This window comes from Taudactylus pleione, unplaced genomic scaffold, assembly GCF_031769625.1.
Source record: "Taudactylus pleione unplaced genomic scaffold, aTauple2 ptg000019l, whole genome shotgun sequence".
NCBI lineage: Eukaryota > Metazoa > Chordata > Amphibia > Anura > Myobatrachidae > Taudactylus > Taudactylus pleione.
In genome coordinates, this window is record NW_028284421.1 from 23,136,375 (window position 1) to 23,159,828 (window position 23,454).

At 40.9% G+C, this 23,454-nt stretch overlaps 1 protein-coding gene across 1 annotated transcript in view; it reads right to left on the minus strand.

Annotated features, from left to right (window-relative positions):
- The window catches only part of LOC148540422 (uncharacterized), an 80,634-nt gene extending 57,851 nt beyond the window's left edge, over positions 1-22,783 (minus strand). The window contains exons 1-9 of the mRNA XM_088443729.1: positions 22,595-22,783; positions 19,199-19,335; positions 15,116-15,434; positions 11,082-11,179; positions 7,497-7,590; positions 4,466-4,591; positions 2,437-2,562; positions 2,243-2,347; positions 1,959-2,147 (exon numbers count right to left, since the gene is read on the minus strand). Of these exons, the coding sequence (XP_088299855.1) occupies positions 1,959-2,147; positions 2,243-2,347; positions 2,437-2,562; positions 4,466-4,591; positions 7,497-7,590; positions 11,082-11,179; positions 15,116-15,434; positions 19,199-19,335; positions 22,595-22,783 (1,383 nt within the window). The remainder of the gene's footprint in view (positions 1-1,958; positions 2,148-2,242; positions 2,348-2,436; positions 2,563-4,465; positions 4,592-7,496; positions 7,591-11,081; positions 11,180-15,115; positions 15,435-19,198; positions 19,336-22,594) is intronic.
- Positions 22,784-23,454: the final 671 nt, after the last annotated feature.

Genomic DNA, 23,454 nt, shown 5'->3' on the forward strand with positions numbered 1-23,454 from the left:
ACATCTCCTAATGCTGGGCATACACTGCCCGATGCGGCCGACAGTTACTGGGTAAATATCACATCGGACGGGCATGCTGGACAATCCAGCATGCCCGACCGAGCAATATTTAACCCTCGGTCGCCCCCCCCCCACGCTACAATTATCGCGGCGATCCGCCGATATCGGGCGGATCGTCCCGATAATTGCAGCGTGTATGGCCAGCATTACTCTAAATGTTTACATATTTAAATGATATCATGGGAACCACTAAGCTACATGCTATGGCTTAAAGAATAACGAATCCCAAAACTGAAATAATAGTTTTGGCTGGAATTTCATGAGGTAAAGTCAAAATTACAAAACCACCTATTGAATAGTGGCATAGACAGGGGGGTTGCAAGGAGGGGAGAGATCACTCCCTCTGCTGAAAAAGTCATATAAATGGCGCATATGCTCAGGGGCGGATTGGCCATATGTGTTAGTGGTAATTTTCCTGCTAGGCCGCTGCCTACGGGGTCGATAGTGGGACTTGAGATCATAGAAAGGTAGTGCAGAAATCACTACAACCCCTCTATTTGTAAGATCCCCTAAAGGTACCCACACACATACCGACTTGCTCCCAATCAGCCGATGTACACGATTTCCCCTGAACCCTCCCTGAACTCTCCCCAGGCAGTCGTGGTCACGATTTGGAGTTAAAAATGTCCAATCTGACTTAAGATCTATCGTGCAGCCAGTGCATTGTATCCCAGATTGGCTAATCTGCCCTTCAGCATGGCAGATCTGAAGATGCGAGGTACGACGAGCGGGGACGCGCATCGGCATCGTGATCAAGAGTAGAACTCACGATTTGGCCATTTTTTACATGATCTGTCTTCACGATTCGTCGAAATCGGCCAAATTGGATGAAAAGTCGGTATGTGTGTGGGCACCTTAAGACCTGGGTCTCAGGCCCTGATTCAGAGCCGGACGCTATTTGCGGTCGTTCGTTCACAAAAAAGGGGTGGCTATTCAAATGAACCGTTCGCTCTTTGCGGTCTGTTCACACCTATAAGTCTGAACGAGCGAACAAAACTTGCGGTCGTAATTTTGAAAAAGACGCCCCCTGGCCGCTCGCACCATACGTCGTGTCCGCTATTTATTTGATTAATCGAGTACATCGAACAGCGTATGAACTGCTCGCTATTCTTGTGGCTGGTTTTTCCTACCGCTATTTTGCGAGCAGTTCAGACTTTAAAACAACCAAGTGACGTGGTCAATGATGCTGCTGTATTAATTATGCACACCCATAAAACGCCCATTTTGACCTTTTGGCACGCCTGCGTTCTGATCTCCACTCCCCGTTTTCAAGCACCTTCCCCTGTTACCACCCACATACGCCTCCTCCTGTCACTCAAAATAGCAGGCATTCGCTATATAGCGAACAAACGTTTTTCGGCCGCACTGACTGGTTCGCGCATGCGTATTACAAACTGTACGCATGCGCAGATGTGCGAACATCGCTCAGAACGAGCGAACGGCCGCTTACGAGCGGCTCTGAATGAGGGCCTCAGTACCATGCTACAATTCACTTTGCTCTTACCCCTCAGTCAATTTGAAACAGCTGACAATGAGCATACCCTATGAAATTTCCAGTCACCATTTCACTCGTACAAGCAGAAAGAGGAGAGTGAAAGGTGGAGTGGGACTACGAGAGATCTGGTGATCCTCTGGAACTTTGCGATGAGTAATCCATTAATTTTACGGTACAGAAATAATTGTTCAATGTATCTTAAGATATTTATGATTGTTGTGATACAATTCTTATAGATTATAAATACTGTATATGACATGAAATAATATAGGATGTAAGGAATAATCTGTACCTGTACAGGGGAGTAAGAGCTGGATATCCTATAGTTTGTACAGAATATACTCTAGTATGAGACATTTGAATCATGATAAATATATTTATACATGTGTTATGCAGTACGTACTTGCTTAAGCATCACCAATTCTTCCTTCATCTGCACCTTTTCTTGGTCCTGGCGGTTGGCCTGGGCTTTAGCGCCAACTAGCTCGATATGGAGGTCGCTGACCTGGTCATTAAACCCCTCCCGACCTCTCTGGGCTCTCTCCAATTCCAGAGAAAGCTCCTGTGTACGCCGATGCAGCTCCAACTTTTCCTATTTGGATGGCAGTGTTTGATGTCACTGCATGTGGATGCTAATGTACAAGTATAAAGCTACCAACTTCATACTCAACCAGCCAATATATTTACCTGCAAATAACGCTCTCTATCTGTTTGCGCAACTTTCAGTCTGAAAGTGAGATCTGAGACCTTTTCGTCTAGCCTTATTACTTTGGAGGATAGAAGTTCTTTCTCCTGTCAGAAACATGACCATTGCCAGGTTAGAAAGTATTAAAGATGGTTGTACTTGCATAAAACAGCTAGTCCTGTCCCTGTACCCATACCAAATTTATGTTGTTGAAATTCAGCTGAAGGTCAGCAAGCTCATCATGCAGGTCCTGACGAGTCCGGAGTGTATCCGTTACTCTCTGGTTTGCTTCATTCATTTGACTAAGAGTCAGCTGACTCCCCTGCGAACAAAAATAAGGACGGGTATTTATTAAACCAATCAAAACACAGAACTCTCTCTTACAACCTCAGGCAGTCAATTCTGTTGCATATCATACTATAAATATTATATCAGATTTGGCAATTTTCGGTCTAATGCCTTGCAGATTGTTATCTTGTGATATTTAGCTTATTAGGATATAACATCAACAAGTTAAAGGATTTATCATATTACAACATTGCAATGCAAAATTGCCACGAAATTTAAGTCTGAAGCAGTGAAAATGTTCTATGAATCTATCTGAACAAGGCCTGATAAGTGATAAATGTCAATAATTGCCACGTAGTCCTGACAAGCAATAAATGCCCATAAAAGCCCCCTAGGCCTGACAAGAGAAAAATGTCAACAACAGCGACCTAGGCTGGACAAGCGTTAAATGCTGATAACAGCCACCTAATGCAGCATACACACTACACGATGTGTGTATGCGGCGATATCGTATTCAGCAGGCCTGGCGGGGGTGCCGGCATCGGCAAGTGTATACACACTTGCTGATGTTGACCAGCGATGGATGGCGATAGTGGGGGGACAAGGGGCCATGTTGCATTCAGCAGCAAGGTATCGCTCACGATAACCCCAGATTGCGTGAGCGCACATCGCTGGTTGTTTTTAGCATAAACACTAGCCGATATTTTGAATGAATTGTTATCGCTCAATCGTTCAAAATATCGGCTAGTGTGTATGCGGCTTAAGCCAGACAAGAGATATATACCCATAAGAGCCACCTAGCGATAAATGCCCATAACAGCCACATAGGCCTGACATGTGATAAATGCCAATAAGAGCCAACTAGGTCTGATAAGCGATAAATGGCAATAAGACCCACTCAGGACTTACAAGCGATAAATGCCCATAACAGCCACCTAGACTTGACAAGCAATAAATGCCAATAACAGTCAACTAGATCTCACAAGTGAAAAAATGACCATAACAACCACCTAGGCCTGACATGCGATAGATATCAATAAGAGCCACCTAGGCCTGACATACGATAAATGCCAATAAGTCCCACCAAGGCCTGATAAGCTATGAATGCCAATAACAGCCACCTAGGCCTGGCAAGCTATAAATGCCAATAAGAGCCACCAAGGCCTGACAAGTGATAAATGAGCATAACAGCCACCTAGGACAGACAAGCGATAAATGCCTATAACAGCCACCTAGGCCTGCCAAACGATAAATGCTCATAACAGCCACCTACGTCTGACAAGCGATAAATGAACATAATGGCCACCTAGTTCGGATAAGCGATAAATTACAAAACAGCCACCTAGATCTGACAAACTATAAATGCCATAACAGCTGCCTGGGCCTGACAAATGATAAATGCGCATATCAGTTACCCAGGCCTGACAAGAGATAAATACTAATAAGGGCCACCTAGGCCTGACATGTGATAAATGTCAATAGAAGCAAGTGGCAATGGTTTGGATAGGTATAGGAACAAACGGAGACCTTTACTCCCCAAACCTCCTTATTGCATTGTATACAATGTAAACATCTTTCAAGGGGACACTCCCCTAACATAGAGGCTGAAGTAAACAACACCACCCTCATGGGGAGACCTTTAAAGCAAGGGAAGGGATGAGTGAACTCTCCAAGGCCACTGCACAATCACTGAATGGTGCTCACAAAGTTTCTGGATAAGGTTGAGCTTGGAGTTCTGCACTGGTGTTCTTTGCCACCAGAAAATTACAGTAGATACATGCTTAAACATATGTGCAAACTAGGAAAATAATGATGAAGGCCCTGCTTGCAGATGTTTCATTGATCGATACTGATTTAGAACGGGGCATTGCTATTCTCATTTCAGCCCGTCACTGAAGTGTAACACACAATTATAATAATATGACCTCTGGTTGTACCTCTCGCAATTTTCTGAGCTCCTCCACAGCCTGATTCTTCTCTGCCTCCAGAACTTTGACACGATTTCGGAAATATACAAGGTTTTCCCTGGCTGTCTTCAATTCCTTATTCACCTCATCTTTTCCCTTTAATGATTGTAAAGATTATAAAGAGTAAACATTTTAAATCTTGCAAATAAAAAGTGATATTTAATGGTGTGCAAATTTATGGGAGAAAGTAGGTTTTCCTATTTGTGGTTTTTGTTTTCAGGACATAGGGAATAGCGTGTATTTACTTTAGATGGCATGGTTTAATCAAGTTTATATCAGTTTAGAGCCAGATTTTGACAAGGTAACAGTAATCTGATATCTGGTTTCATGTGAATTGTTATTCAGCCTTTCTTTAGTATTGCTGTTATTTTACACCCAGGATAAGAGCCAAAATTGACTGTTCATAATATTATAATCTCCTGGAGTCAGTAAATCTAGAGTGGGGGAATTCAATTCAAATTCAAAGTGATGTCGAATAGCGCTGGGAGGGAGCTCCCGAAGCTATTCAATTCAACGAACATGTTTGGGTGGGCTAAAGGATTTCTTCTCGCACAACCCTGGGTAAGCGAGGAGAAATACAACACAACTGCCGGCCGCGATGCTGTTTGCCAGCTTAGCACGCCGCTAACAGTTGTGCGGCCAGCACTGTAGTCGGAGAATGCTGGTTCTTGTGACTAAACACCCAGGTTAAGTCGCGAGAACTGGCATTCTCCGACTTAATAGCGTGCTGAATTGAATTCTGCTCAGTGAGGTCAATTCAGTTTGGAGCAAGTTTGCGAAAGTGAGTTTGTTTAATGAAACTCACATACAGTGCATGAATGCGTGCACCCGAGAAATGCGAGATTCAATTAGAAATGACAATTCATGGTACTTGCGGCGAGGTTGTAGGATGTTTTACAAAAAAAGCGACCCGGGAGAAGTGCATAAAAAAGTGGGGAAACCATCCTGGACCCTAAAATTGTTAAAACTGAGACAGCAGGACCACATATAAGGAACGTGCAGGAGGTTCTTAAAAGGTGTCCAAAGGCTTATTTTGCAACTTTTAATTAATGGTTAAAAAATTATAGCAAGTACTGTAAGTGTTTTTCAGCAAATTAAAGTCTTTCCAGCATTTTGGGGTGCAGAAAAATGTCGTCATATTAATTTTTCAGTGTTAGTATACAAGTTTATAAATAGTTGGAATAACACTTTTACCTATCAAGAAACCCTCTCCCATACCTGTCCACAAAAATTCACTGTAAAAAGGAAAATGTCTTTCTTTATTGGCCAAATTATGCTACTTAAACATTGACATTTTTACCTTCAAATAAAGATTATTTTCTACCTTTTCACCTGCTTGGGGGCATGCGCACAAACAAACCCACGAATTTCCTCTGAAAAATCAGTGCGAGTTTGGAATTGGAGTGCAAATGTAATTTGTGGTGGAATATCGCCGTGAAAATGGCTTGCAGGATCTAACTTGCACCAAATTGAATTGACCCCCGTAGAGAAACCGATTCTTTATGACCAAAACAGAAGTGGACATACTGTATGGATAGAAATTTAAAACAACACCTTGAACCTACAAACTATTGATCAGAAAAATTGTTATTTGTCCATTTAAAACAACAACATACAAAGACACATAAGGGGCACATCCACTAGCAGAATGTGAAACGACTGCACGATTACGACATTATAATTGTGCAGTCGTTTCACAGTCTGTGCTGTGCCTACACTGAACGATCAGTTGTTCAGTGCAGGCACATCAATCATACCCGAACATGGTCTATCTGTCTTTATCGGCAGATTGACCAGCATGTTCGGGCGATGATTGATGTCGGAAACGACCAGCGGGAGCGCGCATCACTGGTCGTTTCCGACATTAATGTGCACGATTTGTGCCCGATTACTAAGCGATTGCACGATTACGATGTCGTAATCGTGCAATCGCTCAGTAATGTCGTGTAGTGGATACGCGGCACTAGCGTTCTGTGGAGGACTGATTGAAGTTACAGGAAAGTTGTTGTAAGGAAAAGACAGTGATATTCCAAAGTGCTGAGTTTTTACAGCTACCGCATTTCTCCGATAATAAGACCTAGCCCGAAAATAAGCCCTACCCTTACTTTTGAAAAACGGTCCAAAATAATTCCTACCCCGTAAATAAGCCCTAACAAAATCCCCATTTTGTCCAGTCCCTGCGCTACACTAAAATGCCCCCAGCTCCGCCCCCACATGAAATGGATGCCGCTGTTAAAGATTTAACAGTGGCATCCAACCACAGCTGCAGCGTCTCACTCTCTCACAGTGAGCGAGTGGCAGCTGGCGTGCGTGGCAGCGTCATTTGACTTGGGTGAGTCATGGGATAAAATTACTGACAGCTGTGTCGCCAATGCACTACGAGCAGGCTACCTGGACAAGACATGCTCATGTAAGGAGAGCTATATTGCTGGACATGACAGATTGGGTCCACTTCTTCTGCAGGAAATGGAGGTGCAAGAAATCCAGGCCGGAATTCGGGGTATGGACACTTATGATGATGTTGTTGAAGAAGATGACATGACCATTTTTGAATAAAGGTCGATTTTTTTGTTCACACTTAACTGTTTATTGAAATTGCTGTCAATGTTAATTAAAATAAGCCCTACCCCGAAAATAAGCCCTATGGAGTTTTTTTGACCAAAAAAAAAAAAATAAGACAACGTCTTATTATCGGGGAAACACGGTATAGGGAAGAATATCCAACACAGTGATGGCTATTTCCAGCATGATTGTTTGCTCCTTGCCACACTTTATTAAAGAACTAGAAGTAAACACGCTATGGTCATCTGGGAAGTCCCAGATTTAAACACATGAGAATTTATGAAAAATAGTAAAACCTAGTTTTCCTGATTATGAAATATGCCATATAATATGTGAATAATCTATCTATTGTTTTGTAATGAACGAAAATACACAGTAATAATCAAACTGTATATACTTAAGGGTTGTGAGGATGTTAAGAGCCAGCACTAGTTTTTACCATAGATATCTTCTGGTTCATCAACTCATTGGTGTGGTTGAAATTTTCCAAGGAAGATTTGGCCAACATCACTTCCATCTCCAGATTTATAATCCTGATGGGAAACAAAAACCATGCAGGTCAGCAACCATCATTATTTTCGGCACGCATTTTGAACTTAGTCAGAACAAATTTTCGTCTTTGAACTACATAATACTAAATAGTTATAGTGCAAAAATTATATTAAAATGTTACCTGACACTGTCAAAGCACAGATCATATATAAAACAGCACTATTTCAAGTGCTAATTCTTCAATTTAAAGATGAAAATCTGAATACAAATGACAATCATAACAGCAACTATGTATCTTGTTTATATTGTTATGTGACTGTATAATTCTAATATATTCAAAAAAATAATGGTTTGCTATTGGCTATCATTTTTGTGAAAACCTGGTAGATATTTTCTTCTGTGCCTGGAAATCTCTATTTATTGAACCTATTGTTTATTGCAGGGTTTCCCAAACTCGGTCCTCAAGGCACCCTAACAGTCCAGTTTTAAAGAAAGTTATGCTTGTGCACAGATGGTATAATCAAACTAACTTAGGTACTAATTGAGTCACTTCGGTTTATGCATGGATATCCTTAAAACCTGGACTGTTAAGGTGCTTTGAAGATTGAGTTTGGAAACATCTGGTTTAATAATTTTCCTTATCTTTCATCACCATTCTCCTGTGTATAACATAGCTGTGCGTACTGACAAAAACAATTAGAATAATTGCTGATGTCTATTTTACTAAATTCAGGCTTACATTTTTGCTAGTTGGGATTGGCACATTTTGGAGGTTATTTATGCACTTGTTTTGGTGAGACCAATAATACTGATAGGTTTCTCCTATTATCAGGGACGACAACAAAAATCTTGGGGCCTGAGATGCCAAGTGAAGCCGAAAGTTCGCGTAAAGTTAACCTTCTGTCATTTTGCAACATCTCTGCAGCTTTGGCAATGTCGACATCTGTAACCGTGGTGGATGGTCTCCCAGAATGCACTTCGTCAGTCACTTGCGTATTACCCTCTTTGTTACTGTAGAGGTGAGGGAAGGGAATGTGTTACTACACAAGCATGGGAGGGGAATGTCCCATTAATTTCAGTCAGTGCTGCCAATGCAACAGCAGCAACATGTGGTCGGACTTTGTCTTGGAGCAAAAATCACTGTTTCTTCTGCAAATGTGGTATTTTCTTCCTCATGGCTCCATGCAAATGGGTTTTCAGGACGTTTGCATAGTAGTCACCATTAATTGTCTGTCCACAGGTGAGGGAGGAGAATGTGTTACTACACAGGGGTAATGTGTTACTAGAATGAGGGAGGGGAATGTGTTACTACAGGTGTGAGTGAGGGTAATGTGTTAATACAGGTGAGAGTGAGGGATTGTATTTCTACACAGGTGAGGTAGGGGAATGTTGGATGTGTTACAACACGGGCAAGGGAGGGGAATGTGTTACTACAGAGATAAGTGAAGATAACAGTGTTACTACAGAGGTGCGGGAATGTGTTAGTACACAGGTGAGGGAGGGTAATGTCTTACTATAGCAGTGAGGGAGGGGATGCATTACTATAGAGGTGAAGGATTAATGTGTTACTGCAGTGGTGAGATGTAAATGGAAACAATAATATCTATGGTCTACCTGGGGAAAACTGGGTACTTTAGCTAGTATTATATATTCAATAAAAATATATAGCACACGGACCTTATATATGATATTATAACTATATATGATTTTGTTACTTTGTATGTTAAGATCAGGTAGACCACTGCTTCCCCTCTGGGCCATTAGACAGTGCCTTATATCAGTCATAATGTCCCAACATCAGTTGTAAGATGGCAGGGCTGGCAGAAACACGGTCAAACATTGCGTCTAAAGTACAATCAGCAGCTGAAATTTATTGCCAACTTGTCGAGGTGTATGATGATAATGTCATGTCCTGGAAACAGGTTTGGTGCACTGCCTTTGATAACGGCAGGACAGACGTTCAAGATGAGCAGCGATCCATCCGGCCAAGCGCATCCAGCAAAACTGACAATTTGTGCCGCACTGAAGGTCCGATTCAGGAGGACATGACACATTTGATAAAGTGGATATTACTGACGAACTGAACCTCTCAGTGGGTACTGTGCACAACATAGTTCATGAGCAACTGAGGTACAGGAAGAAGTGTTCATGCTGGGTACAGAAGCAACCAATAAGACGGGATTGTTTCTCGTATACTTGACGTGGTACCATGAGGAGGGAGTGCAATTCCTGCAGCGTATTGTTACAGGTGATGAAGCATGGGTGAATCATGTGACATTGGAGACAAAGAAAGCATCCATGACATGGAAACACGCATCGTCCCCACCTTTAAAGAAATTCAAAACAACTACATCAGCAAAGAAGGTCATGGAGACCGTGTTTTAGGACCACAAGGGCGTACTTCTAGTTGACTTCCTCACCAAGGGAGATACTGTGAATGCTGTCTACTATAGTGACATATTGAGCCGTTTGCAGAGGGAAAATTGTTGAAAATGACCTGGGTTGCTGCAAACAAGCGTCAAATTGCTGAACGATAATGCCAGGCTACACTCAGCCATCCATGAGTTGTTACGACGTAATCATTGGAAGATACAGGACCATCCTCCCTACAGCCCTGACCCGGCATCATGTGATTTCCATCTCTTTGGACCATTGAAGAAGCAACTGGATGGAAGGCGATTCGCAACCAACAGTGAAGTTCAGCAAGCTGTCATGTCCCGGCTTCAGGCACTTGACAATGATTTCTTCTATGCCGGGATAGATTCCTTACTGTACCGTTGGAACAAATGCTTAGACAAGTATGTGGAAAAATAATCTGCACCAATTCCATACTATTGATTATATATACATGTACTGTATGTACGTGTTGAATAAATGTACGCAATGAAAGGTCTTGTTACCTTATTTATTGAACCGCCCTCATATTTAAGTGCCTCTAAAGGGTGCTCATAGACTGAAAGGTGTGGCAGCTGAGGCCACATACTGTAACATTGCACAAGCCCGTCCTTTTGGCCCTTAAAAATACTCAATATTTTGGCCTTCTATAAGTGTGACTAATCGATGTCTGCACACATTCATATTGAAGATCTCAACTCATGAGTCATGGAATCGCTCTTAATGCATTTCCACTTTGAGAAGACCTTGGCACAGCGTCTAGTTATCACAAGGAAATGTGTTCTATGTTCATTCAATTACCATGTCTCAATAACCCTGAAAAAAATTGTAGAGAGAACTATCAGTTAATGATTGATCATACAGGACTTGTAGTATCTGCATTATTGTTTGCAGTACAGTTGAGAGTGAATTATAATTATTGATAACAGTGCGTCTTAATACAGCATCCAGATTCTATGTACTTAAGCTAAGTGCTAACAATAAGTAGAAGCAGTATATCATTTAATGATATCATTTGAGTTTTCAATGGTGCCCATTCTTGTTATGCCTGTGTACCTGCCTGATTTAGTATTATATAATAAAATATACAGAATGGACAATGCAAATGGTGTAATTAAAATGAAAACAAAATACTTGCCGGTCTTGTAGTTCTCCTCGTTGTTTCTTATCCTCAAAGCGTGAGACTTCCAGCCAGCCCTTCTCTTTTTCTAGCTGGGATATGGAGGCCTCCAATTGCTAACAGACAAATCACAGTAGTAATATAATTACACAACTAAAATAGGACCCATATAGGGACAGTGACTATGATAAAATCATCTTCTTTTATTATTGCATTCATATACTATATGCACTCCGTAAATTCTTCACCATTTATGCAGCTCAAACCTCATATCATCAATACAATACTAATATATAAAGTAACACTACAACAAAACAATATACTATGCCTGTACATAGCTGAAAATAACTCCCCAATATACAGAGTATGTTTATATTTGATTCTACACATGCATAATACACAGCATGCCCCTTTACCACACCAAATGTTTACCAAAGTGCTCTCAAAAGTAGCAGCTTACAATTGTGTCATAATAATAAGATATGAAGATAATAATAATAATAATGAATGTGTGATGTAAAAAAACCTAGAGTAAAGACAAAAACAATTGAAGCCTCGTCATTTAGGGTGGGTCTTTATGGTTCAATCTTTTCTAAAAATATTAACTAACAACTAAAAAGTAATTATTTATAATCTTTAATTATTATTATGTACAAGCATCTTGCTTTGTAATCATCAGCTACATTTTATTGTTTACAGTACATACATTTAATTTTTTTTAAAGATATTAATAAAATGTATAGGCTTGAGATAACTTAAATATTGTTGCTTCCTTTAGATTGGGATACATCAACCTGCAGCTCCAGAAGTGAGGAGGCGCAGAGCTATTCAGATAGTACCTCACTCATACCTCCGTGGCTTAGAAGATAACTAATCATAAGTGTAAGGGGGGATCTACAAAAGGTCAATGTGCAGAAATAGGGAAACAAAATAACTTTTTTTTTTTTTTATTGATTTGCAGGATGATTTGTGTAATGGTTAGAATTACTGCCTCACAGCACTGAGGTCCTGGATTCGATTTCCACTCTGGCCCTAACTGTGTGGAGTTTGCATAGTCTCCCAGTGCTTATGTGAGTTTTCTCCGAGCGCTGGTTTCCTCCCACACTCCAAAAATATACTAGTAGGTTAATTAGCTTGCAACTAAAAAAAGAAACAACCCTAGTGTGTATGTGTATGAGCATGTGGTAGGGAATATAGGTTTTAAGCTCCATTGGTGTAGGGACTGATGTGAATGGCCAAATATTCTCTATAAAGTGCTGCGGAATATGTGTGCGCTATATAAATAACTGGTAATAAATAAATAATACATGATTTCCTAAGCACCAAATCTATTAAAGTCAAAATCGACTTATACATGATTCGGTTTTCTTTTCTTATTGTCCTAATTTTCTTACTGGCCCGCTAATTTTAATGTTCCTTGCTCGGGTGCACTAATAACAATAATAATTGATTTTTCCCCACTTAACAGAAATATGGAAGTTTATGTAAAAAAAAAGGTTCATTCACTTCCTACCACTTTGGTTATACATAAAATTGAGTGTTACAATTAATTAATTAAAATAATTGTACTGGGTGCTTTTATTATTCAGCATAAACACAGAGCATTAACAAATAAACCACTGAAAAAGCTCGGAATCTCTGCAGATGTGATAAAAAGCCACTTACTGCTGCTTGGGACTTCAAGCATATTCTCATTTGGAATAGACCTGAGACTTGCAAGCTAGGGCCGAATTCAATTAACCGCAAAAAGTGGCGGCTGGTGAAAAGCAAATTAACACTAAAGGGTATATTTACTAAAGGTCGATTTTAATGAATGTTTTGTTTCTGGGGCTAAATCACACATTAACTAATACATAAAAAACTAATTCAAAAGTTGTCTGTTATTAAATGTGTGATTTAGCCCCAGAAACACAACATCGATTTTAAATCGATTTTAGTAAATATACCCCTAAATGATGTCACTTTTCCAATGTTTTAGGTGCTCAGCTCACCTAATGGTAGTACCAGTCCTAGTCTGACATAACAACACCCATTGAAGTGGTTTCTAGATCTATTAATAGGCTTTTATATTGAAAACATATTCAGGTCATTGACAGAGGCAGCTATATCTAGATTAATAAGTAGATAATATTAGATATATGAGGAGAATCAAACAGATGAGCTTTTAACTGAAATAACAAAACTAGTTCTCATGAAAGTCAGGTGCAAAGTTCTATTCAAAAAAGACAATAAATATATTTTGTTTTGTTATTTTAACAATATTCAAAACTGAACTTAAAATGCGGATCATGAACCTGACTCCTAGGGGTATATTTACTAAAGTGAGTTTTTAGAGGTGGATATGTTGCCCATAGCAATCAGATGCTAGTTGTTATCTTGTAGAAGGCGCTAGTTAAATATTAAGTAGCATCTGATTGGTTGCTATGAGCAACATCTCCAGTTCTAGCAACTCTCACTTTAGTAAATACACCCCCCATTCCTCAGAAACATAACAAACTTGAGAGCATACTTAACTACTTTTTCTGAGATACCAGTCGAGGTTCAAGGGGGGTGCGGGCTGCACCCGGGTGTCACCCGCCGAGGGGTGACACCAAGGTGCTGGCTCCCCGTCAGTGACAGGAGCAGGGTGCTGCACTGTAGCATTAAGTGCAGCACTCGGCTCCTGTCACAGTGAGAGAGCCGGCACTCTGCACCTCCGGCATCCCCCACCACCCCAGTGATGATAAAATTGGGCCGTGGATGTGGTTTGGGCTGTGAGGCAATGCCCCTTTTTCAGTGGCACACCGCGCACATGGCATCCCTCCCCGCATCGGGTGTCACCATGGGGAGGGACGCCACTGAGGGGCTGGTATAGGGGGAATGGAGACGCGATTAATGTAATTATGGCTCTGCCTCTGCTGCAATATTTTATGAATTACAGTATCGCAAAGGGAGGGCTATAACAATTTGATCCGATGTAAATCACGTAATCACACCCCAGTCCTGCTCACTTCACCGGGAAAATAGGTGGGATCCGGGAAACTTCAGGAAGGTCTAAGGGAATGCACCAAAATTTGGTATGCAAGTCTGCTTAATGGTGATATTGGCATTTTGCACAATAACGCTTTTCCAAGTAGGAAACGAGTCGCTAGTGTCCAAAACACTCACTCTCTTCTGTGGTGACATGTTCAAGTGAAGGGGAAAAGATTCTCTGCTGTGTAATAGGAGATATGTGCTTTGATTTGGTTAGTAACAGTGAAGTGCAATGAGGTCAATGGCTGGGAGGCACACATGGAGATGGGTCTGAGTGCTGTCAGCCTGTCTCACCCCCTACTCACTGTAACTCTCCCCTCACTATACTAAGCTTTAGTGTCCATTGATTCTCCTACCTGCATCACTGTGTCTTCTCTTGCTGCTGCTGACTTGAGCTCCAATCTCTAAACACTGCAGTGCACTTCCTGGTCACTTGACACTCTCCTACCTGCATCACTGTGTCTTTTATTGCTGCTGCTAACAGAGCTCTGATCTCTAATAATTGCAGTGCACTTCCTGGTCACATGACACATTCAAGGTGTCTATCAGTGCTCAAGGCATGACCCCCATACTCAGAGGCATGCCTCTATTAGATCTCTTTCTGTGCAGCTTACTGCCCCGCCCCCAGCTCTGCAAGCAGTGTCTGACTATACAGAAGTGAGGTTGAGCTGTTGCTGCCTGATCTCTCGTCTCTCTGCAGTCCCAGGGAGCTCCACAAAGCTGGCAAATGTTAACTATAAAAATGATTACAATAAACAAAGAAGATGTTTATAAGTTATAAATATCTTCTTTGTACAATTCTAATAATTTTTATATCAAATCTCAGGAGTATGACAGGGGAGGCTCAGCCTCCCCTGACTGCACGTCCCTGATTAATAACTACTTTGAGGCGGAAGAAGAGGGATTCTTCACTTCAAGTAAAGTATAGAGTAAATGCACACTATAGAAGGTAAGGATTTTGTTGCTGGAAAAGTGCCTGTGTTAAAAATACCCATATAACTGCACCTTAAAGATCTCTGTAATAATGAAAAACATCTTACTTTCTGCTTTAGAGCCAGTAGCTCTATTTTAGCTCTGCTGAGTTCCAGTTCTTTGTCCCGCTTTTTGAGCTCTTCAGATTGCCCCTCCAGATTCCCCTGAGCCTCTCTCAGGCGTTGTACGAGATCTGAACGTTTCTGGGCACTTTCTGTCAGAGATGCCCTAAGGTCCATTTCTGATCCACCCCATCCCTTGCGGCTTAGTGTCACATCAAAGCCAGGTTCCTCTGGAGACCAGGTGGAGATACGAGACAGGGAATTTCTCCTTGAGACAGGAGGGCTGGACAGATTTCTAACATAGTCTGTACCGACTGGTAGTTTACTGTAATAGACAAAAGAAACACTATGAGCTAAAAAAAAAAAAAAAAGTTTTTTTGCTAATTTAATGACCAATAAAATACTATCATTAAATTTTGTTTTAACGACTTAACTGGCAATTTTTTTATTTATTTCAAAAAACTGTTCAGAAATGGTATTTTTATATAGGGGCTGTTTTGCACCCCCATCCCCCCGTGTCCATGAATTGTCCCCATTATAAAATAATGTACCACCCAGCATTGGCAATAGACCCCCCAGTGGTCATAAATTCTAATAATAGTACCTCCCCACACCCCCTTAGTAGTAAAAAAAATATATATATATTTTTTTTTTTAAAACAACCCCCCCTGTAAAAACCCATTTTTTTGCACCCCCACCCTCTTCAACCGACACTGTGAGTAGTCTAATTTTTTTATTATTATTTTATCCTTCCTCTAGTGTCATACTGCTTTAGTTTAACCTCCTCCACTCCCACTGATGCTAGATCCCCCTTCTGGGTGTTACCCCCCTACCCTCATGGGCATATACCCTTCCTCCATCACATGCAGAGAGTAGCGGTGCATGCGTCAGGCCCCCTGCTGTAGCTGATCTCTACACTTGCAGACCAGATTAAAATTATTGTATATGAAGAGACAATGACAATCAGTTTAAGTGGAATCTTAAATAAGAGTAAGGGGGAATGGAAGAAAGGTCGCACCAAGGACTGATATTCAAAACATCATAAATTCTCAAATAACCCTTAAATTCCTATTGATATTATAAATTAATGATCAGGTAAGGGGTGCAACTCAGGGACATTATACATTATTTCAAAAAAGGAGAGAAGGGAAGAATCCCTATATGAGTGCACTATTACTTATAATAAAAAATATAATATAACCTTTATTATAATTCTTAAAACACACCCTTGGGTGAACAAACACAGCAATATACAAAACATACAATATTACATATAACAGAACATATTAAAATATGTGTGCTCAGTCCTATATATTTGTCACATCTACACTTGATAGTGTCCTTTTGTGTACCTATTAAATTTATAAAGCTCCTAAATTCAATGACAGTTTGATATGTTCTCAAATTATTGGCTGCTTAATAGAGAGTATCAGCAATTAGTTTAACCCACGTGTGTACGTCTCATATGAGAGGATCCAGTTATAATCATGTGTGCTTACAAATCTAATACATCAACCAAATGAATCCCCTTACTATGGTGTTATACTCGTATTATGATGTAACACATTATAGACCATTTCTCTGTTTGTAATTGTGTTTCCACAACACCACATTGATTCCAGAACAGCAACACTGTATCAATCTCAAGAGTCTGGTTTAATAGTGGATAACAAACAGATCATTATATCCAGCCTGCCAGAAATTCCTCTAATTTATTTTAATTTACAGGTGCTTGTTCCCATTCGTCAATAATTAATAGCTTGGTTCATACACACAGGGTTATAGTATAATATAAAGCGGCACTGCTGATTCTGGCCGTATATATCTCTCTCATTCAGCCGAGTTATCACATAAGGCAGCGCTGCTTACAGTGGCTGCATATCTTTCTCAGCTGGCTCACTTAATATACACAGCAGTGCTTTGAGTCTGGCCACATATCTCCTCTCAGTTAGTCTGGTACATCTCCTGCTCTGAGAGGAAAAGCTGCACTATTTGCACTAGCTCTGCAGCACCGTGCAAAAGCTACAGCTAGAATTACTATCAATTCAGTGGAGCTTTAATTTCTATCATAACATTCAAATTATAGGTACAACAGGTATTATTAACATTTAGTACTGGCACAGAGAATGCCTAGACACGTGTTTCGCTTGTGCTTTCTCAAAAGTCAGCCTTGAGTAGGGATGGGGTGCTGAAATGCACCTCTTACTGTGCCCATATGCAAAAGTGAGATTCATGTTGTAAACAATATATTTACAAGTGCTTCAAATGGTGGAAATGGCACATTTAGAGATGTGAAGTTGAGTTGGTGCCATCACCTATGCGAATGGTAGACAAGCTGAATAGTAGCTAAAAATTCTGCACATTCAATCTTTATTAAAGTATAAAACATGAAAGTAAGCAGAAATCATTTCTTCCTTACACCACCTAAAATGTAAACATTACATTTTGAATGATGCTCACTCAGTCATGATAAAATATAAATATGTTTATCTGGAGTGTGGCATTCCCCTGATCTGGCAGATCCTGACTGCTACAAGAGGCTTAAGGGAAACCCACATGATTGTATAAAAGACACTCCCCAGAAAATAAGAAATTGTATCAAATCTGAGTGAATGTCACCCAAAACCAAAGTATTGGGTGAAGTATTTCTTTTAATTTGATATTTCTTGATTTTGATTTTATTTACAATGATTTACTATATCTTTGTACATCTTTTACAAATAGTATAAATAAATGGAATTCCATTAAAATAATGAAGACTACCATTACGAAAGTGGTTATAAAATGGGGCTAAATTTATGTAGTAGAACAAAGGAGTTGATGTATCAAGCAGTGGACCAGGATATATCAAGCAGTGGACCAGTGCAGTGTCGTCAAAGGGGGGGTGCCGACTCCCCCTGAGTGATAGGAGCTGGGTGGTGCACTGTAGCATTAAGTGCAGCACTCGGCTCCTGTCACAGTGAGAGAGCCGGTACTGCACACAGGGCAGTCTGCACATCCGGCACCCCCCCCCCCCAGTGATAAGAACGCTGAACGGGGTTTCGGCTGTGAGGCCATGCCCCCTTTTGTCGGGACTCACTCTAGCCCTCACCGCACCAGGTGTCAGTGCTCGGAGGGACCCCACTGGACCAGTGGAGAAGTTGCCCATAGCTACTGTATGTTGAACTGGATCATTGGTCTGGCACCAGACCTTGCTGTTGTACGTATAGACTGCTTTATCTCTATGGTCCGGATTCAATTGGCCTCAATATCTTACCACATGAGTAAAGGGTTGTAACCTCTAACTTTTACGTTCAGAACTATTCAATTACAAGCCATTTTCCTTGCGTGGCTAACACGCGTTATCCCCTTGATTCGGCATAAGTACCCAGAGCTTTAGTTTAACGCGTTTGTGGCGGCCGTGTTGAGGTCAGAATACCTAACTTAATGTGGATTTCTGCTCAAGCCTTAGGAGGTAAACAGAAATCCACATTAAGTGCAGCCTGCGGGCAACGCACTGCATCGCAGCTAATTCAAACTTCAAGACTAACTGAATTTCCCCCCCTGCTTGATATATGGGACATTCTATTTGGAAACTTGCTACATAAATTTATTGTTTTAATACTCCCTACTTATATAAGCTAATGAGGACAGATACTGCGGATTTACTATAGAGCTACAGGTCCTTCAGCTTTTATCCTTTCATCTCATCTGAGAGGGTCTACAGTATTCTAAAACAGTAATAGAAAAAAAAAAGAATGCAGTGTATTTAGTTGATATAATGGTGGTAGATATGCCTGTCCAGTGGCCACAGTAGTTTGTGTTACCACAGCAATTTGTTGCAGCTCCAGGGAACACTAGATTTAATCTGTCTCAGACAGACTTCATGTCATTGGCAGCATTCCACAATCTGCCACTACCCCAGTATAAATAAAGGTTTGGCCTGTAAGACTACTGTCATGTATTATAACTTTTTACTTTCAGAAAGTAAACTGTAACAAGACGACAATATTAACAAACTGCTTTTGCTTTTGATATTCATTTAATCTGCTTATTTATAATGTGTCTCTTTGTTTAGCAGTGCACTGAAAATACCACATCAAACTGTACCTGCAGCATTCCAGGGAGTGGATGCCTCTCAGAGGACTCACAGACCTGGCCCTGTCTGATAATCGTGGACTCAGAGGGCCCTGGCTGTAATCTCTTCCCTGTCCCATCCAATTATCCGACTCGAAGTGCCCAGCAGCCTTACCGGGAACAAACCACAAATCACATTAAAAAAGCATATGATTCACAGAGAGAATACAACTTCAAGCCACTTCATCCTTTCTCATCATAAAAAATAAACTCACTGAGAGTGATGCTAGTCTTGAAATACAGTTAATCAGAAAATTAGCAAGAATACATTCAGCATCCTACAACAACCATGTCAATGAAGCAGCCTCCTTAATTTGATACATTCTACTAATTTATTACCTCTGGATTTTTGCTGTCATATTTTTTTGATATAGCTTATTACTAAGTATTATCTATTTGGTGCCAAATTTTGTAGGCCAATAATTCATTATTACGCACCTTGGTTAATTATTTTATTCTTTATCATAATTATGCATCAGCGTAATGGAAATTTTATTATCTAAATTAATTATGTAATTATTTTAACCTTGAAACTTGATATTTGCAGGTATTATATATAAGAATGTAGCTAAGATAAATTTAGCTAATAGATATATGGTGAAGGACAGTTATGGTTGGCAGCAGCTATTTTAAGATTTTCTAGTGACTGGTTCATATCTTGTTGCCTCTCTTCATTCCAAACGTAATGCACAACTGTTAGTTCACTAGGTTATGTATACTGTGTTCCCCCATCTCTTAGATTGTAAGATTATTTAAGCACGGCCATTTTTACATTCTGATTTACAATATTGTATGTAATTTGCTTGTGTCAAGGTCCCTTCACTGTACAGTGCTGCATAATATGTTAGTGCTTTATAAATTAAACATAATAGTGTAATAATGAAAATAATAATGTAGTACATGTATACTTAAATAAAAAGTTCAAATACATTTATTATTTTAGGTTTGCCTGCTGAATACATATTTGATAGTTTTTATTTTTACTTTAGTAAAAATTATTTATAGCTCATTAAATGCTGCATCTGAACAAATAGTAAAGATATTGCCAGATACTATATTATTACAGAATACATAAATTAGAGATATTAAGCAATGTATAACAAATGAAAAGTAGAGGTTTAATATTTTCATAGCAAAGGCACAAAGGTCAGCAAATAAACTCATTCTTTAAGGAACAGTTAAACATAACGAGGGAACTAATGCATTACAGTCAACCCCTCCCTTCGCTTATACATAGTAGAGGAAGCTATTTTGAGGGATGATCCAACATTCTTCACACTACAGCATCAGTGTCTCCGTCAACTAGTGAACAGTTCCAGGTTTAAAGAAAAGTTAGGTAGGCCTGGCCTAGAGCAGCAGAAGAACAGAGGAGAGACTTTGCTCATGAATGTTATCTGTTAAACATTAAGTGCAGCCTGCAGATTCTGTTTCTTATTGTCTGTTACCCCTATAATAGTATAGGTTTCTTTTGCTCCTGCATCCACCCACAACCTAAAGCATATACATAGTTTAAATGGCTACTGATGAAACTGGCACTACAGCAGGTGCTTGTGATGGGAAGGAATGAACATTCTCTGAGAGTTAATACAGAAGATGAGGGAACTGGTGGGAACACAGAAAAAGAGACCTAGTGGCATGATTCAGAAATGGATGTAGAGGCGGATTTTGCCTAGGGGCTGCAGCCCCCCCCCTCAGTAAAATCCACCACTTCAGTGTAGTGACTGCACTGTGACTGGCAGTGGTTTCCCATTTGAAGCGCTATCTGCCAATCACATAAACAACAGGCAGTCTCAGGGGGAGGTGTCTCCTTCCCCTGGGACTGCCAGTCCGGGCTGCTATTGGCAGAGAGCAGCCTTCAGTAGGAAGACGCTACTCTGCCTTTCTGCCAGTGATACCAGGGTCCTTGGGGCTGCAGAAAATGCAGGTCTTTGGAAGCCGGTGATATGCGCATGCTCGGCGCTCCGCCACTAGTGCGCATGCATCGGTCCCGGCGCCTATCAGATCGATTGTGCAGGCGCCGGAACCCAGACAGAACTCGGGTGAGTGTTTTTCGGCGGAGGCAGCCCCCCTCATCTAAGAGGGTAGGAGCTGCCGCTGGATGGTATTGCACAGCTGCACATAAATGTCTGTGCAATACCGTCCAACAAAGCGTAAATGCAGCAGGAGGTGTCTGGAGGAAATAGACACCTCCTTGCAGCATCTGAGAGATCCTAGTACAGCATCCGTAAATGCTGCTTCAGATCCCCATCACAACCTTCAGTCGCGATAGTTGTCCCTTTGGCCAGTCTGCATAAGCTGAAGCTTACCTCAGCCTGGTCAGTGCCTGGCACTTCCGAGCCCAGGAAATCTGTGTCCACCAACACAGACCCTGGCATCATCCCTCCTAGAAAACGGGGACGATTTGCACCTGATTCCAGGAACGCCTCCCAAATGCTGCAGCCTGTCAATCTGGGAGACACTGCAGGAGACTCGCAATGAGAAGGCTGTACATGCACAGTACACATCCTGCACTTGCGCAATCCTCCAACAATCGGAGATGTGCACTAACCATAGGGTTAGAATGCAACTTTGAATCAGGCCCTAGGTCAACAATAAAAGATCAGAGAGGGCGGGTTCTGTTGATTCCGCACAGGAAAATAAATTTTTGTTAACTAGATAAATCACTATAATTGTAACAATTAATGACCAGCTTCTTTATCATTAATAAAAGATGTCAGTCTAGGTAAGTTACTGTAGAAAAATAATAGACTGCTTTTTTATAATATCAGTTCAGCAAAATAAAAATGGCTGCCTTCAATGTGTGTAGGTAGAAGACAATAGTACTGTCAGAAACATGTTTTTTTATTTTGTTTTGTCAGCAATAATTTATTTATTACCACTTATTTATATAGCGCATACATATTCTGCAGCGCTTTACAGAGTATATCTGGCCACTCACATCAGTCCCTGCCCCAGTGGAGATTACAATCTATATTCCCTATCACATGCGCACACACATACGCACTAGGGTTAATTTGTGTTGGGAGCCAATTAACCTACCAGTATATTTTTGGAGTGTGGGAGGAAACCGGAGTACCCGGAGGAAACCCATGCAAGCACAGGGAGAATATACAAACTCCGCACAGGTAAGGCCGTGGTGGGAATCGAACACATGACCTCAGTGCTGTGAGGCAGTAACGTTAACCATTACACCGTCTGTGCTGCCCATTTATTTAGATGTAGTTGTCATAAAAATATGTCTCACACATACAAGACAACATAGGGTTAAACAAACACAATCCATCCTCTACAATTGTCTTTAAGCTTTTGTAGACAGCTAATTAAACGATATTGGCATGGAATATACTAAATGATATGAAGAATCCAAACCTCAATGCTCCTCTCCAACTCCGACAGACCAAATGCTTTTGTTGATTCCAGCCCATGCCTGTTACTTCCTAGATCTTTGGAAAACCATCGTGGAGACCTCCGGCCAATATCCAGGTGCTGTTGATAGCCATCATTAAGGCCATAACGTGAGGGCAAGCTGACATATCCATTACAGACCTGGTATGACATGTCTAAAGTGCAAAGTTCCAGGAAGTGTGGTAATGATACAGTGATGTTTAGGCACATATAGTTATATACATTGTGGTCAGGTTATGTGTAGAAATTTGGGATGTAAAATCTTTGACCTGTAAAGATAAGTAAAAAATTATAAAAATCTTAAGTGCTGAACTCATGACTTATCAGGATCAGTTTGCTTTTAGAAACCTACTCAATGGGCGCAATTCAGTTTAAATGTGATGTTGAATAGCCCCGGGAGGGAGCTCCCGGAGATTCAATTCAGTGCGCTGTTAAGTCGGAGAATGCCAGTTCTCGCAACTTAACCTGGGTGTTTAGTCATGAGAACCGCCACTGTCTGAATAAAGTGCCGGCCAAGAGGCTGTTAGCGCTGCGATAAGCCGGCAAACATCCGTGTGGCCGGCACTTTTGTCGGATTTCTCCTCGCATCCCCAGGGGGGTGCGAGAAATCTTTTAGCCTGACCAAACATCGCGTTGAATTGAATAGCTGCGGGAGCTCCCTCCCAGGGCTATTCATCATCACATTGAATCGCGGCCATTGAGCACATAACACTTCAGATATAGGTTCTTGCATACATAACTGGAGGGCTAAGCACAAGTAGGTAATCAGTCTGTCCGAGCATCCTCAGATTCTGTGCTGTGTGGCTCTCTCACTGACGGCTGTA